This window comes from Pristis pectinata, chromosome 24 (assembly GCF_009764475.1).
Source record: "Pristis pectinata isolate sPriPec2 chromosome 24, sPriPec2.1.pri, whole genome shotgun sequence".
Classification (NCBI taxonomy): Eukaryota; Metazoa; Chordata; class Chondrichthyes; order Rhinopristiformes; family Pristidae; genus Pristis; species Pristis pectinata.
In genome coordinates, this window is record NC_067428.1 from 6,571,683 (window position 1) to 6,584,336 (window position 12,654).

Consider the following 12,654-nt stretch of genomic DNA (forward strand, 5'->3'; position numbering starts at 1 on the left):
CTATAGAGTGAAGTGGACAGGAATCGTTCCAATCTTAATGGGAGCTCTAGCGGTAACCATGATTCGATGTGTTGGGATGGGGATTGCTACTTCCAGCTGGTATGAGACTGATATAATCTTACATCTCGACATGTCAGTGACAAACATTGGTTTAGGCAGCTGTAAGGATCCAAGGATTTTCGTGACCTGTCTTGGCGGTGCCTCGATTGCTGCCTGCATCGTCTTCAGATTGCTTTTCTCAATTAACTCCCGATAGTGGTCACAAAAGGCCTCCTGGACAAATGCTTTGTATTTGATCTCAGCGGCAATGGTGTATGATATTAGACGGAGGTACTTTGGTGTTTGGTTGCTTATTTCAGACGTGATGATGATGTCGTCACCTGGGACAAATCCTCTCTTGTCCACTGTTACAGTCATAGCAATCCCTGGGAACTTCCAGCACCAGTATGAGATGTCTTTCTCAGCTGCAAACATCAGAGGAAGCTGGAGATAAGGGGGAGAAATGGCATATCTGTTGTAAGGTAGAATGACAAAGCTTGAAAGGCACAATGATTCAACAGTTTAGACATTGTAAGATTTTGGGAATTGTGGTGAAACTCACATGAGGCACAGCACAGGAATAGAGCAATTGGGCCAAATTACAAGTTTCTCTGCTGTAGACTCAATATAACTATAAAATGTATCTGTAATCCTTGTTGCATTTGATTATCTGTGTGGAAGGGGACTGGGGCATATCGTGTTGGGGGTGGAAAGCATATCTGAAGCCCAGGATCCGTCATGGCAGAGCAAAACAGAAGGATTGTTATAATCCACTCCTGTTTCTATTTCTCATGTTCTACATTGTATGTTCTCCTCACAACTGTATGGAGTGTACTATTCCAAAGATTATACCACGAGGGAAGCAGGCAGGAAGCACATATTGATTGCCTGCTGAGAGAGCACTGCACTATTGGAGGAGCTGTCTTTAAACTAGAGGCGTGCATGTCAGGATGGTGCAAGTTTGATAGCTAGTTAGTGCTTCATTGGCCAAGGTGGGCTGGAGCAACAGTGGGAATGCCACAATGGACATCACAATCCTTGGTATGATTGACCAAATAAAAGTCAGATGTCTATTGATGATCACTGTCTTAGAGTCATAGAGAAATACAGCACAGAAACAGTCCCTTCACCCCATCAAGTCTGCACCAACCATGAAGCATCCATTTTTACACTATCCTACCTTAACCCATTTTATTCCCCCCACATTCTCACCAACTCCTCCACCCTTCTAGATTCTACATACTAGGGGCAATTTACAGCAGCCAATTAACCCGCCACCTGCATGTTGTGGATGTGGGATGAGGAAGGAAAATGGAGCACCTAGGCAGAACTCATGTGGTCACGGGGAGAATGTATAAGGTCCACGCAGACAGCATTGGCGATCGTGACTGAATTCATGCCTAGGCCACTGGAGCTGTGAGGCAGCAGCTCTGCTCACTGCAGCACTCTGCTGCCCTAATATCCCAATGTCCTGTGATTCATACTGGATGTAAGCAGGAAGCTCAGTTGTTACAATTTAATATCCTGCCAATGTTGACTGTCTCAACTGTCACACGAAGAACTATCATTCACTCAGAATACAGGGCACACTTCCAACACTGCTAACCCAACAAAGAGTCTTCAGTTGACTGGCAACAAAGTTTGCAATCAGGTGTGATTTTTGTCTGCTGTGCTGCTAACAGCTTATAGCTTTTACTATTTGATAGCTCTCGAATTGGACAGAAGTAGGTACCTTATTAGCAGGGTCAATGTTAAGGTTGAATGTTTCTTGTACTTTCAAGTCCTTTTCCACCTGTGCTATGGTTCCTCCGGTGGCTGTGCAGAGCGCTCGCACATAATAACGAATTTTGCCATGTTTGCCACGAAAGCTGGATGGAAGAGAATCATTTAGTTTATAGCTGAATTGGAAGTCATGGGTGCCGGCTTCAAGGACCTGTTCCAATCCCTCAGCATCGTAATCTGTGGAAAGAAAGGGCAGTGATGTGTTTAGACAGTGCCATCACAAAGTACCCTACAATCAGCGATTCAATTGCCGTTTTAATGTCGTAAATTTGGCAGCCACATTACAAACAGTAAAGTCCCACAGAGTGCAGTGTGGCAAATAATTTTTCATCGTGATTTTGAATGAAGGATAAATAGTCATCAAGACATTGAGGAAAACAAATCTGCTCTTCTTTGAATGAGTACCATTGCATCTACTACACTTATTAAGGACAGACATACCCAATTTAATATCAAAAATGACACTTCCAACAGTTCACTACTCCCTTGGTTCTACACATGACATTATGCTCATGTCCCGAAGTTCCTGAACCTACAGTGTTCTTTCACAGATGAGATTGCTACCATTAAGCTATAACTGATATCATAATCAACTATGGGATAGTATGATTTATTTGTGAATTTTGTGTGAATTACAAACTGCAAAGATTTGTGACCAACACAACCAGGGCTGTGATATTTTAAACATAACCTTATTTTAATTGAGAAATCTAAGTGAAGCACCAAGGTTCAAAGAGAAGGACACCACCAAGATTGAACACTGCACAATCATAGAGCCTTAAAGTCCAGAACGATCAGATAATCTTCATTCAGTCTTTTTTTCTGTAAAAGATCCTTGCTAGAGAATTCCAATGCAAAACTTAGCCCACTAGCCTCCTATTCCCTCAAGAGTTCAGCCTTTTACATGGAATTATACCAAGAGACACAGGTCATTCAACTCACATGGTTTATTCTGACTGGAGATATCTTAAAAGGAGCTACATACATTTCTGAAAGATCAGAGAATTGAGGGCTATGGGGAATTGGTACAGAAGAGGAGTTGAGACCTGAGGAAGATCAGCCATGATCATATTGAGGGACAAGGCGGTCCTGAGGGGCCAGGTGGATCTTCTTGTGTGCTTGTGTTCTTCTTGTGTTCTTGTGTGTTCCATGAGAGGTTCCTCCCATTCCTCGTGAACTAATGTAAATAAGCATATTCTTCAAATCCTTTCTTCCTTGAGTGCTTAAACAGCTTCCCCATAAATAGATCTTCCTCTCTTTCCTTGAGCAAGAAGGAAGATAAATGAGTCAAATGATAATACTAAAGAATACTGACTTTTGAGGGTTGTAGAGGAAAGGAAGCGAGTATGAATGTCATAGAAAAGAATGCAAAAGGATCCAACATGGTGCTCAGGAGAACCAAGAAAAGTAAGTTCAGAGGTGTTCTGTAACTCTGTCATAAAACTGATAAAATAGACGGACAAAAATACTTTTAATGAGCAGAGAGTCTGGAGGCCGAAGGGAGCTCCTCTCAAATGAAGCTTTTCTTTTCTCTTTCTTTTTCAATCTTTTTATTAGTTTTCAAATTAATACAGATTAATATATAACATCAATGTTTGTAGATGTAATACAAAGAGATCGGAAGAACAATCATGGCATGGATAATCATAAAAAACAATAAAGTATATAAAAAAATCTGTGGATCCAACGATCTATCACTGAATGAATATAATATAAAAGAAAGGAAAGAAAAAGATTTATTATAAAATATAAGAGAAAGAAAAAAAAATCCCCAAAACAATAAGAAAATTTGTAAACAGTATATCAAACCAAACTAAGCTAAGGAAAAAAAAATTTTTAAAAACCAAACAAACAGAAAAAAAACTGGACTAAAGTTTCTCAGTAGAAACAGAGCAATATTATGTTGTCAACTCCATTCCTCTAGCTTTTCTTTTCTCATGTCCAAAGCTTTGAGAAATCCTGATGGAAGATTTAGGAACATTTTTTATTGTTGGATATAATATAATAATCTTGCATAGCAGTGCGGGAGATGCTGTGCTGATAATGCATCATTGCGCAATAGAACAGTGTCATACTTTAGTTTTGTCATACTCTCCTGAAGATTGCTGTGTGGAGTTCCACAGGTATCAGAAAACTGAAGTGCCTGAATCCAAAGGGTCACTTTCAGGTGAACTTTAATAGTCAGTGCCAGCAGGCAAATCTAGTGTGGAGACGATCATGGCCAAGAAGGTCCTGTTCAACAAACAGTGAATGGTCAGGTCTGGAATAGGGATAGCAGAGGAAAATTCAGTTATAGTGTTTGGTTGGAAAGCTGGACATATACTTGAAAAAAATATTCCTGAGGCAGTGTTCTCATTGCATAAAAATAAATGTTTGGGTAAATTGTAGCCTGCAGGCCTCAATATTGATTCTCCAACTTCAGATAACTTGTCCCTTCCTTCTGTTTGTATCAGGACTGGCCAGTTTTGCTTGCCAATTCTTTTTTTCCTTTTTTTTTCTTTCTTTGTACATTCTGGCCTGCTTGGCAAGTCCCTTCATCATATACATCATCATCCAGACTTCACAACATTTGCAACACATGACACAGACAAAGGAGCCGAACTGTCCATTCAGTGGCCACACAAGAGAGACTGCAGATGCTGGAAATCTGGAGCAACACACGAAAGTGCTGGAGGGACTCAGCGGGTCAGGCAGCAGCTTCCCAAAAATTCGACTGTCCATTTCCCTCTGCTGATGCTCCCTGACTCACTGAGTTCCTCCAACATCTTTGTGTGTTGCTCCACTGAATGGACCCATCATTTCACCCTGTTACAGACATCTCCTTTTTTCCACCCATTTGTCCTCCCACATCTTCTCTGCCACTTAGGCTAACTTGATTTCTCTTTTTCTCAGATCTGATGAAGGGTCCTCAATCTGAAATGATGATTGTTTCTCCTTCCACGGATGCTGCCTGACTGCAGAGATTTTCCAGTATTTTCTGTTTTTATTTCAGATTTCCAGCATCTGCAGCTTTTTTGATTTTCATTTAAACTTTAAACTTTATTTATACAGCATGGTAACAGGATATTCTGGCTCAACGAGTCCACGCTGCCCAATTACACCCATGTTAATCTACTAACCCGTACGTCTTTGGAATGTGGGAGGAAACCAGAGCACCTGGAGGAAACCCACACAGTCACGGGAGAACTTACAAACTCCTTACAGACAGTGGCAGGAATTGAACCCCGATCACTGGCCCTGTAATAGCGCTACACTAACCACTACGTTATCATGCCGCCATTTACTTAAACAAAAGAATTAGCAGGGCTATGGGGAGCAGGCAGGTTAGTGGGGCTAACCCAATTGCACTTTGATAGAATTGGCATGAACTCAATGGGCCAAATGGTCTCGTTCCATGCAGTAATATTTCTGTGATTCCCATGATTAACATTCTCAGGATTCAACTTCCTGATGACTGAGAATACATCAGTAAAATTCCCCTATTTTCTCCTCCAGTCATATTTCTAGCACTCAATGATACAATAATGAAATTGCCTTCCAATCCCCTGACAAGCCAGCTGCTGCAGGATATCGCCCTAATCTAGGTATTGCCAAAACACAGCACTGAAAGAGTTTGATTTAAAGCACAAAATAGATGATTCTTTTATAATGAGAAACAGAAGGACAGTTCAAACGAGATCAAAGAAACTTTGTGATGAGTCACTTCTCAAAATCCAATCTTGTTAGCAAACCACGAACTGAGGAAAAAAATATGGCACTCTCACATCTGAGTCACAAATTTGTGGGTTTAAGTTCCACTCCAAGAGTTTGTGCATAAAATTGAGGTTGGCATTCTGGAGATGCCACCCTCAGATGAGACATTAAACTAATGAGACCCCCTTCTGCCCTCACAGGTGGAGATAAAATATCTTTGAGGAACTGCAAGGAACTTCTAATGCTGTCCTGACTAACATTGATGCCTCAAGCAAAATCTGAAATACCTAAAGATTTTTGGTCATTATCTCATTACAAGGGAGCAATTAGCTGCCTCAATTCCAAAATTGCAATGGTAAAAACAGTATGAACATTGAATTTTCTAATTTCAGGCAACCTGCAACTCCCATGTTCATTTCTCTCTACTTCTGATCTACCAAGGTTCTCTTACCTCCCCTTTTTCCAAACACCCCCAGCTGCCCCCGTCAGCCAATGTTGTTGCCCTCCGCCACCTGGTTCTATCTGTCCATCACCCACACACTTTACCTGCTGGGTCTCTTATCCTCTCCCCCGATGGGTTCCATCTGACCATCATCCCTCCCTTACTGTGTCCCACTTATCAGATTCCTTACATATCAGATTCCAGCATCCGCAGCCTCTTGCGTCTTCAGTTCTGACCTTCCAGCCTCTGTCTCTCTCTCCACCCTCCCCTCCCCCCACCTGGCTCCATCTTCCCCCCCCTTTACTCCCTCTCCTTTCTGTCTCTCCCTATCACCCACCAGCCGCTGACTCCCAATTCCACCCCTCCCATTCCCCCACGATCCATCAGCCCATCATCCACCTCCTCATCCACCTATCATGTGCCAGTCCCTGCCTCACCCCTCCTTCTCACATCTTTAAACTGGTTATCTCCAGTCTACACTCTTAGTTCTGATGCAAGGTCTTGACTCAAAACATCAACCATCCCTCTCCCTCCAGAGACACTGTTTGACAGTCTGAGTTCTCCAGCAGTTTGTTTTTTTGCCATTAATTACACTTTATGGTACAGGTTATCGACTACAGGTCCGCCTTACTAACTACAGCCCTGCCATCAATACTATAATTCCAAGCAAACTCATCACCAAACTCCAAGACTTGGGACTCAACACCTCCCTCAGTAACTGGATCCTTGATTTTCTGACCAACAGACCGCAATCAGTGAGGATAGGTAGCAATACCTCCGGCACAATTATTCTCAACACTGGTGCCCCACAGGCTGCCTCCTCAGCCCTCTTCTCTACTCCCTATACACTCATGACTGTGTGGCCAGATTCTGCTCTAAATCCATCTACAAATTTGCAGATGATACCACCGTAATAGGCCATATCTCAAATAATGATGTTGGAGTACAGGAAGGAGATATAGAGCTTAGTGATGTGGTGTCATGACAACAATCTTTTCCTCAATGTCAGAAAAACAAAAGAGCTTCAGGAAAGGGGGCAGTGTACATGCACCTGTCTACGTCATTGGTGCTGAGGTCGAGAGGGTTGAAAGCTTCAAGTTCCGAGGAGTAAACAACACCAATAGCCTGTCCTGGTCCAACCACGTAGATGCCACGGTCAAGAAAGCTCACCAGCGCCTCTACTTCTTCAGGAGGCTAAAGAAATTTGGCATGCCCCCTTTGATACTCACCGACTTTTATCGATGCACCATAGAAAACATCCTATCTAGATGCATCACGGCTTGGTATGCCAACTGCTCTGTCCAGGACCACAAGAAACTGCAGAGAGTTGTGGACACAGCCCAGCGCAGTACAGAAATAAGCCTCCCCTCCATGGACTCTGACTATATGTCTCGCTGCCTTGGTGAAGCAGCCAGCATAATCAAAGACCCCACCCACCCGGGTGATTCTCTCTTCTCTCCTCTCCCATCAGGCAGGAGATACAGAAGCCTGAGGGCACATGCCACCAGGCTCAAGGACAGCTTCTATCCCATGGTGATAGGACTATTGAACGGTTCCCTTATGCGACAAGATGGACTCTTGACCTCACAATCTACCTTGTTTGGCCTTGCATCTTATTGTCTACCTGCAATACACTTCCCTGTAACTGTGACACTGTATTCTGTTATTGTTTTTACCTTGTACTACCTCAATGAACTGTGTAATGAATTGATCTGTATGAACAGTATGCAAGGCAAGTTTTTCACTGTACCTCGGTACAAGTAATAATAAACCAATACCAATACATGATTACTGGAAGTTAATATGACTGTTCAGTAACAACTGTAAGACAAATGGTATGTTGGACTTTATTGCAAGAGCATTTGAGCACAGAAGTAGAGTCACCTTGCTCCAGCTATGCAGCATCTTGAGAAAATATTATTTACAACTCTGTCTCCCTAGCTAAGGATAGACAAACTCACCGCAGAGGGAGTGAAGTGAAGGTATACCATGTTGATTCTTAGGATGGTGGGTTTGTTATCTGAGGAAAGGTTAAGTATACTGGGCCTGTTCTCTCTCAAGTTTATAAGATTGAGAGGTGAAACAGTGACAATTCTTTAGGGACTTGACAGGGTGGGTACAGGGATACCGTGGACCCTGGCTGGGATATCTACAGTCAGGGATCACAGTTTCAAATTAAAGAGTTAGCCATTCAGGACAGAGATGAGAAGAAATTCTAATGAAGGGCCGTCAAGTTGAACTGTTAACTTTGTTTTTCTGTCTACAGATGCTGAGCTGCTGAGTATTTCCAGCATTTTCTGTTCTTATTTTGGATTTCCAGCATCTGCAGGGTTTTAGCTTTTCAAGAAATTTCTTTACCCAGAGAGTGCTGAATCTTTGGAATTCTCTACTGTGGAGGACTATGGCTAAATTAATATCATTTTAACAGATAATACTCCCATTATTACATTGTTGATTTTGAACACAAAGGATGCTATATGGATCCAAGTAGTGTTGTGCTTGGGATGGGATTGATGGATGAAGTATTACTCTCTCCATCAATCCCATCAAAACCTAATGAAAAGCTTTAATCAATCTCTAATTTGTAAGTTTCCCATACCCCCATTGTTCTAGGCCCCTGCTCTAACTTCCTCACCCCCTTGTAAATGCTCCTTCGTGTGGAGGTACTACATAACTCAAGACATAATGGCTCTCATGGGATCATTATCCCTGTGTTGGTCTATCCTGCTGTCCTGTCTGCTGCATGCTATGTTTCTTTTTTCCTACTCTGAACTGATACATGGAATCATTCTTTTGCACTTCTTCTGGTTTACCTGTTTGACTTAATTCAGATTTTATTTATGTATGCTTAATGCAAATCATGGAGTGATCTTATAAAAGTACTATGTGCTGAACCCGTTACAATGCAAAGGCAGATTACGCCTTTTAGGGCATCATTCAATCATGAAAGTAAAGGTTAAAAAGTCTGCAAATCCAGAGGAAAGAGCAGAGTATTCTTTGAAAGAGACCGGACTTTGTTGCAAGGTTTGACAAAATACTTACAGCACAGATACAGGCCCTACATTCAGATCTCATTCAAGCATATATCTGGTTTTTCTGTGACTCATCTCAGCCTCTTGGCTCAGTTGCATCTGATGGTGGCATTAAGAAGTTCTAACTGAACATCCAATCAGACATTTTAATGATCTACTTATATTTATGACTCACAGCTCTACATGCGCCCACAATTGGAAACATTAGTGAAACAGGTGTTTTTTTGACAGTTCAGTAGCCTGTTTAATTTTTCATAACAGCTATAACCTCTCACTTCTAGTATCATTTTTCATATGTATCATAAGTATCATAGTATCATAAGTCTTTTCTGCAACTTTTTCTGTGCTATTTTATCCTGTTTATAATATGGAGAACAGAACTGTGCATAATGCACCAAGGGCAGTTTAACATTTCCAACATCGGTAGTTTTTATTTGCAATATAACAGGTATTTTATATCAGCCTATTGTAACTTCTTTTCAATGTCAGTGCTTTTATTCCGCATTAATCTGCATTGCTACTTCAGTGATTTTATGTATCTGTAACTCCTGATTTCTCTCTGGTCTTCTGCCTCATTTAGGTGTACATTATCCAAATAGCATGTGGCCTGCTTAATTTCTCCAGCAGTCTCACACTTAACCATGCTGCAATTCACTCGCTTTGTGTAAGTTCATTAATGTCTTCCTATCACAAATGGTGGGTGGGGGGGTGGGGGGAGGGGGGTGAGGTGACATTCTATCAGCAGGGCTTTCATGGGCCCTAAAATTAAGTTTGGTGGGCACTGCAACTGCCTCAACACTCACACACACACACACACACACACACACACACATCTGGCTGTTCTTCTTGTGGCAGCTATATTCCTCAATGTGAAATTATCAATTGTTGCATCTTTTCTGAACATAAAACAGATGCAATGAGGGCAAATTCCAAGGATCGATATCCTGCAATCCAAGACACATGTATGACATCTGAATTGATATTAAGGATTCTCAAGTCTTCCAGAATGATCAGTGCTTTACAGGATCAGGGAGGTCTCCTGCAATCCAGAAATTCAATGATTTGTAGGTTGAACCACTTAGTACCGTTATGAATAACAGGCACTGTGCGAAATACCATCAATAATTACTGTTATCCTGGGAGGAAGGTTAACCTGAGTAATTTCCCAGTGAAGTCATCACTGCCACCTACTTAGTGCAGGCACTTGCAGTGAACCCTGGCCAGCCAGGGGAATTGAGAGTCAAAGTTGGGGGTCCGGAGGGGTGGTGGTGGTTGGAACTGGTGGTAATGCTGGCTGGAGATTAGGATGAAAGTGAGCAAGACTGGGAAGTGGCGACTTGGCAAGAGAGAAGCGAGCTGTTTTACAGCTCCAGTGACACAGGTCTGATCCTGATCTCCTGTTGTGTGAGGTTTGCACATTTCCCTGTAACCATGTGACATTCCTCTGGGTGCTCTAGTTTCTTCCCACATCCCAAAGATAAGTGGGTTGGTAGGTTAACTGGCCACTGTAAGTATTCCCTAAGTGAGTGGTAGAACTGGAAGAAATTGAGGGGAATGTGGGGAGAATAAAATGGGATTAGCATAGGATTAGAGTAGAAGAAAGCCTTATAGACAGTAAAGACTCAGTAGTCTTAAATGTCTGCTTCAGTCCTGCATAACATTATGACTCTATATATAGTGAGGGTAATGGGAGATTGGGGAGAGATTCAGACTGAGGTTTAGTGGCTTGTTGGTGTTATAGATTGGGGAATAGTGGTTTAGAGGGAGGGAGGGTACAGTAAATGGTGAATGAGGCTTGGATTCCTTGGTGAAAGAGAGAGACTGGCTAATGGTGGGTCAGGCAGAGATATGCAGCTTTTTTCTATTTGGTTACTCGAATTTAAATTCCCCAGCTGACAGTACTGTAGTAGTTACATTATTAGACTCCCAACCATAGTTCTGCACCATTGAAGTTTGAATCCCACCATGGCAGCTGGGGAATTTTTAAAAAAATCTGGAATTAAGGCTAGTCAGAGCATTTGTGAATCTACTAGACTATCAAAAAAAAATATGTTTCATTCTTGTTCTTTAGGGAAAGAAACCCAGTCTGTTGTGTGGGACTCCTGTTGTGTGGGACTCCTGTTGTGTGGGACTCCTGGTTAAGTTCTAACTGCCTCCTCAGTTCAGAGAAACTGGGGGGGGGAACAAAAAATGCTGGCATCACCGGTGATGCCCATATCCCCCATATCCCATGAATGAATGCATTTATATAGCACCTTCTGTGACCTCAGACATCCCAATGTGGTTTACAACAAACTAAGTACTTTTGATGTGTGGTCACCATTTTATTGTAGGAAACACTGCATCCAATTTGGAGCTTACAAGGTATCACAAACAGCAGTGTGATAATAATCAGATAATTTGCTTTTTAGTGCTGCTGGGTAGGACACGAGGGAGAAATCCAATTTTGTTCCATACAATAGTGTCTTAAGATATTTTGTATCCGCTCCAGACAGGAGAATTGTACCCCAATGTGTAAGTTTGTTTAACATTAGAATACCAAATGAACCAGCAAGAAATAAAAAAATCTCTATTATGGCTATTTCACATATCGTATTTTGTATACGGTGATTACTTAACATAACTACTTCCTGTGAAGAATTTATCTCTCACTTCCAGTCTCCATTATTTCTAGTCAGGTCTTAATACAATCAACCCACATTTATTCTGTCCTGGACTATTATTTCTATCACATCAGCATGTTCTTCAGCTTACTGAATTTGGAGATATACTATAAATCACAGTACTTTCATCATTTCATAAGCAGAACACTTTCAATTTTGCAATTAAAAGCATAAGGATACCACCATGCAATGTCAAGTAGCCCTGAGTTGATTCATGCTGTGAAGTAATAAGTTTTCTACGATTGATCTCAACTTTGTACCTGCTCCCCACAATGTGACGGTGTGATGAATATAATCTTCTTTATTACTGCAGTAGATTTTCCTGTTGTAATCGAGACTCTCATTGGATTCCCCGATCCACTCTACAAATCCTTTGCCTGATATCTTCAATTTCACCGAATAAAGGAACAAAGGGTCATTCAGCTCCAAGATTACTTTCCCATTTACTGTCTCACCAGCCATATAAACTACATCTTTAAAAATCAGTTCCAATTTTGTAACCTTTGGTATGGGAACAAACACTGAAACTGTTCCCATGACAAGGCTGGGACTCCAGACAAGTTCCCCAGGTATTGATTGTTCACTTCATGTCTCCTGAGAAGCAGTTTAGGAACTCTGCTGAGATTCAAGGCTCAGTGTGATTATGATGTCACGAATGGAATGACAAATGGTCCCACAGCGTCAATAGCTGAGGGCCCTTTTGTTATGTAACTACTTATCTGATATTGCAGTTGGTTCATCCTGGCATTAAAAGACATGGATCAAAATAACAGAGGAGATCATCATCTTTTCGAATGAGTTAGTTGTGAGCACGGGACCTGAAGACAAAGGAAACAATGGTGTCATAAGACATCCATTAGACATGGGAGACCATTATAGATTCAAGATATCCCAAAATGTTCTCTCAAGCCAGCTCTAAAGACCATTCCACAAGTGCAATTTACAGGCATTACACCAACTAATGTAGTGCTGCTTAGGGATTGAACTGAAACCATATTAAACT

The 12,654-nt window shown here is 41.6% G+C and overlaps 1 protein-coding gene across 1 annotated transcript; it reads right to left on the minus strand.

Annotated features, from left to right (window-relative positions):
• On the minus strand, positions 1–12,188 carry LOC127582706 (arrestin domain-containing protein 5-like). Its single transcript, XM_052038268.1, has 3 exons — positions 11,912–12,188; positions 1,772–1,998; positions 1–483 (listed from the first exon to the last, which is right to left on the minus strand). The coding sequence occupies exons 1-3, from the start codon at positions 12,186–12,188 to the stop codon at positions 1–3; spliced, it is 987 nt and encodes a 328-aa protein (XP_051894228.1).
• Positions 12,189–12,654: the final 466 nt, after the last annotated feature.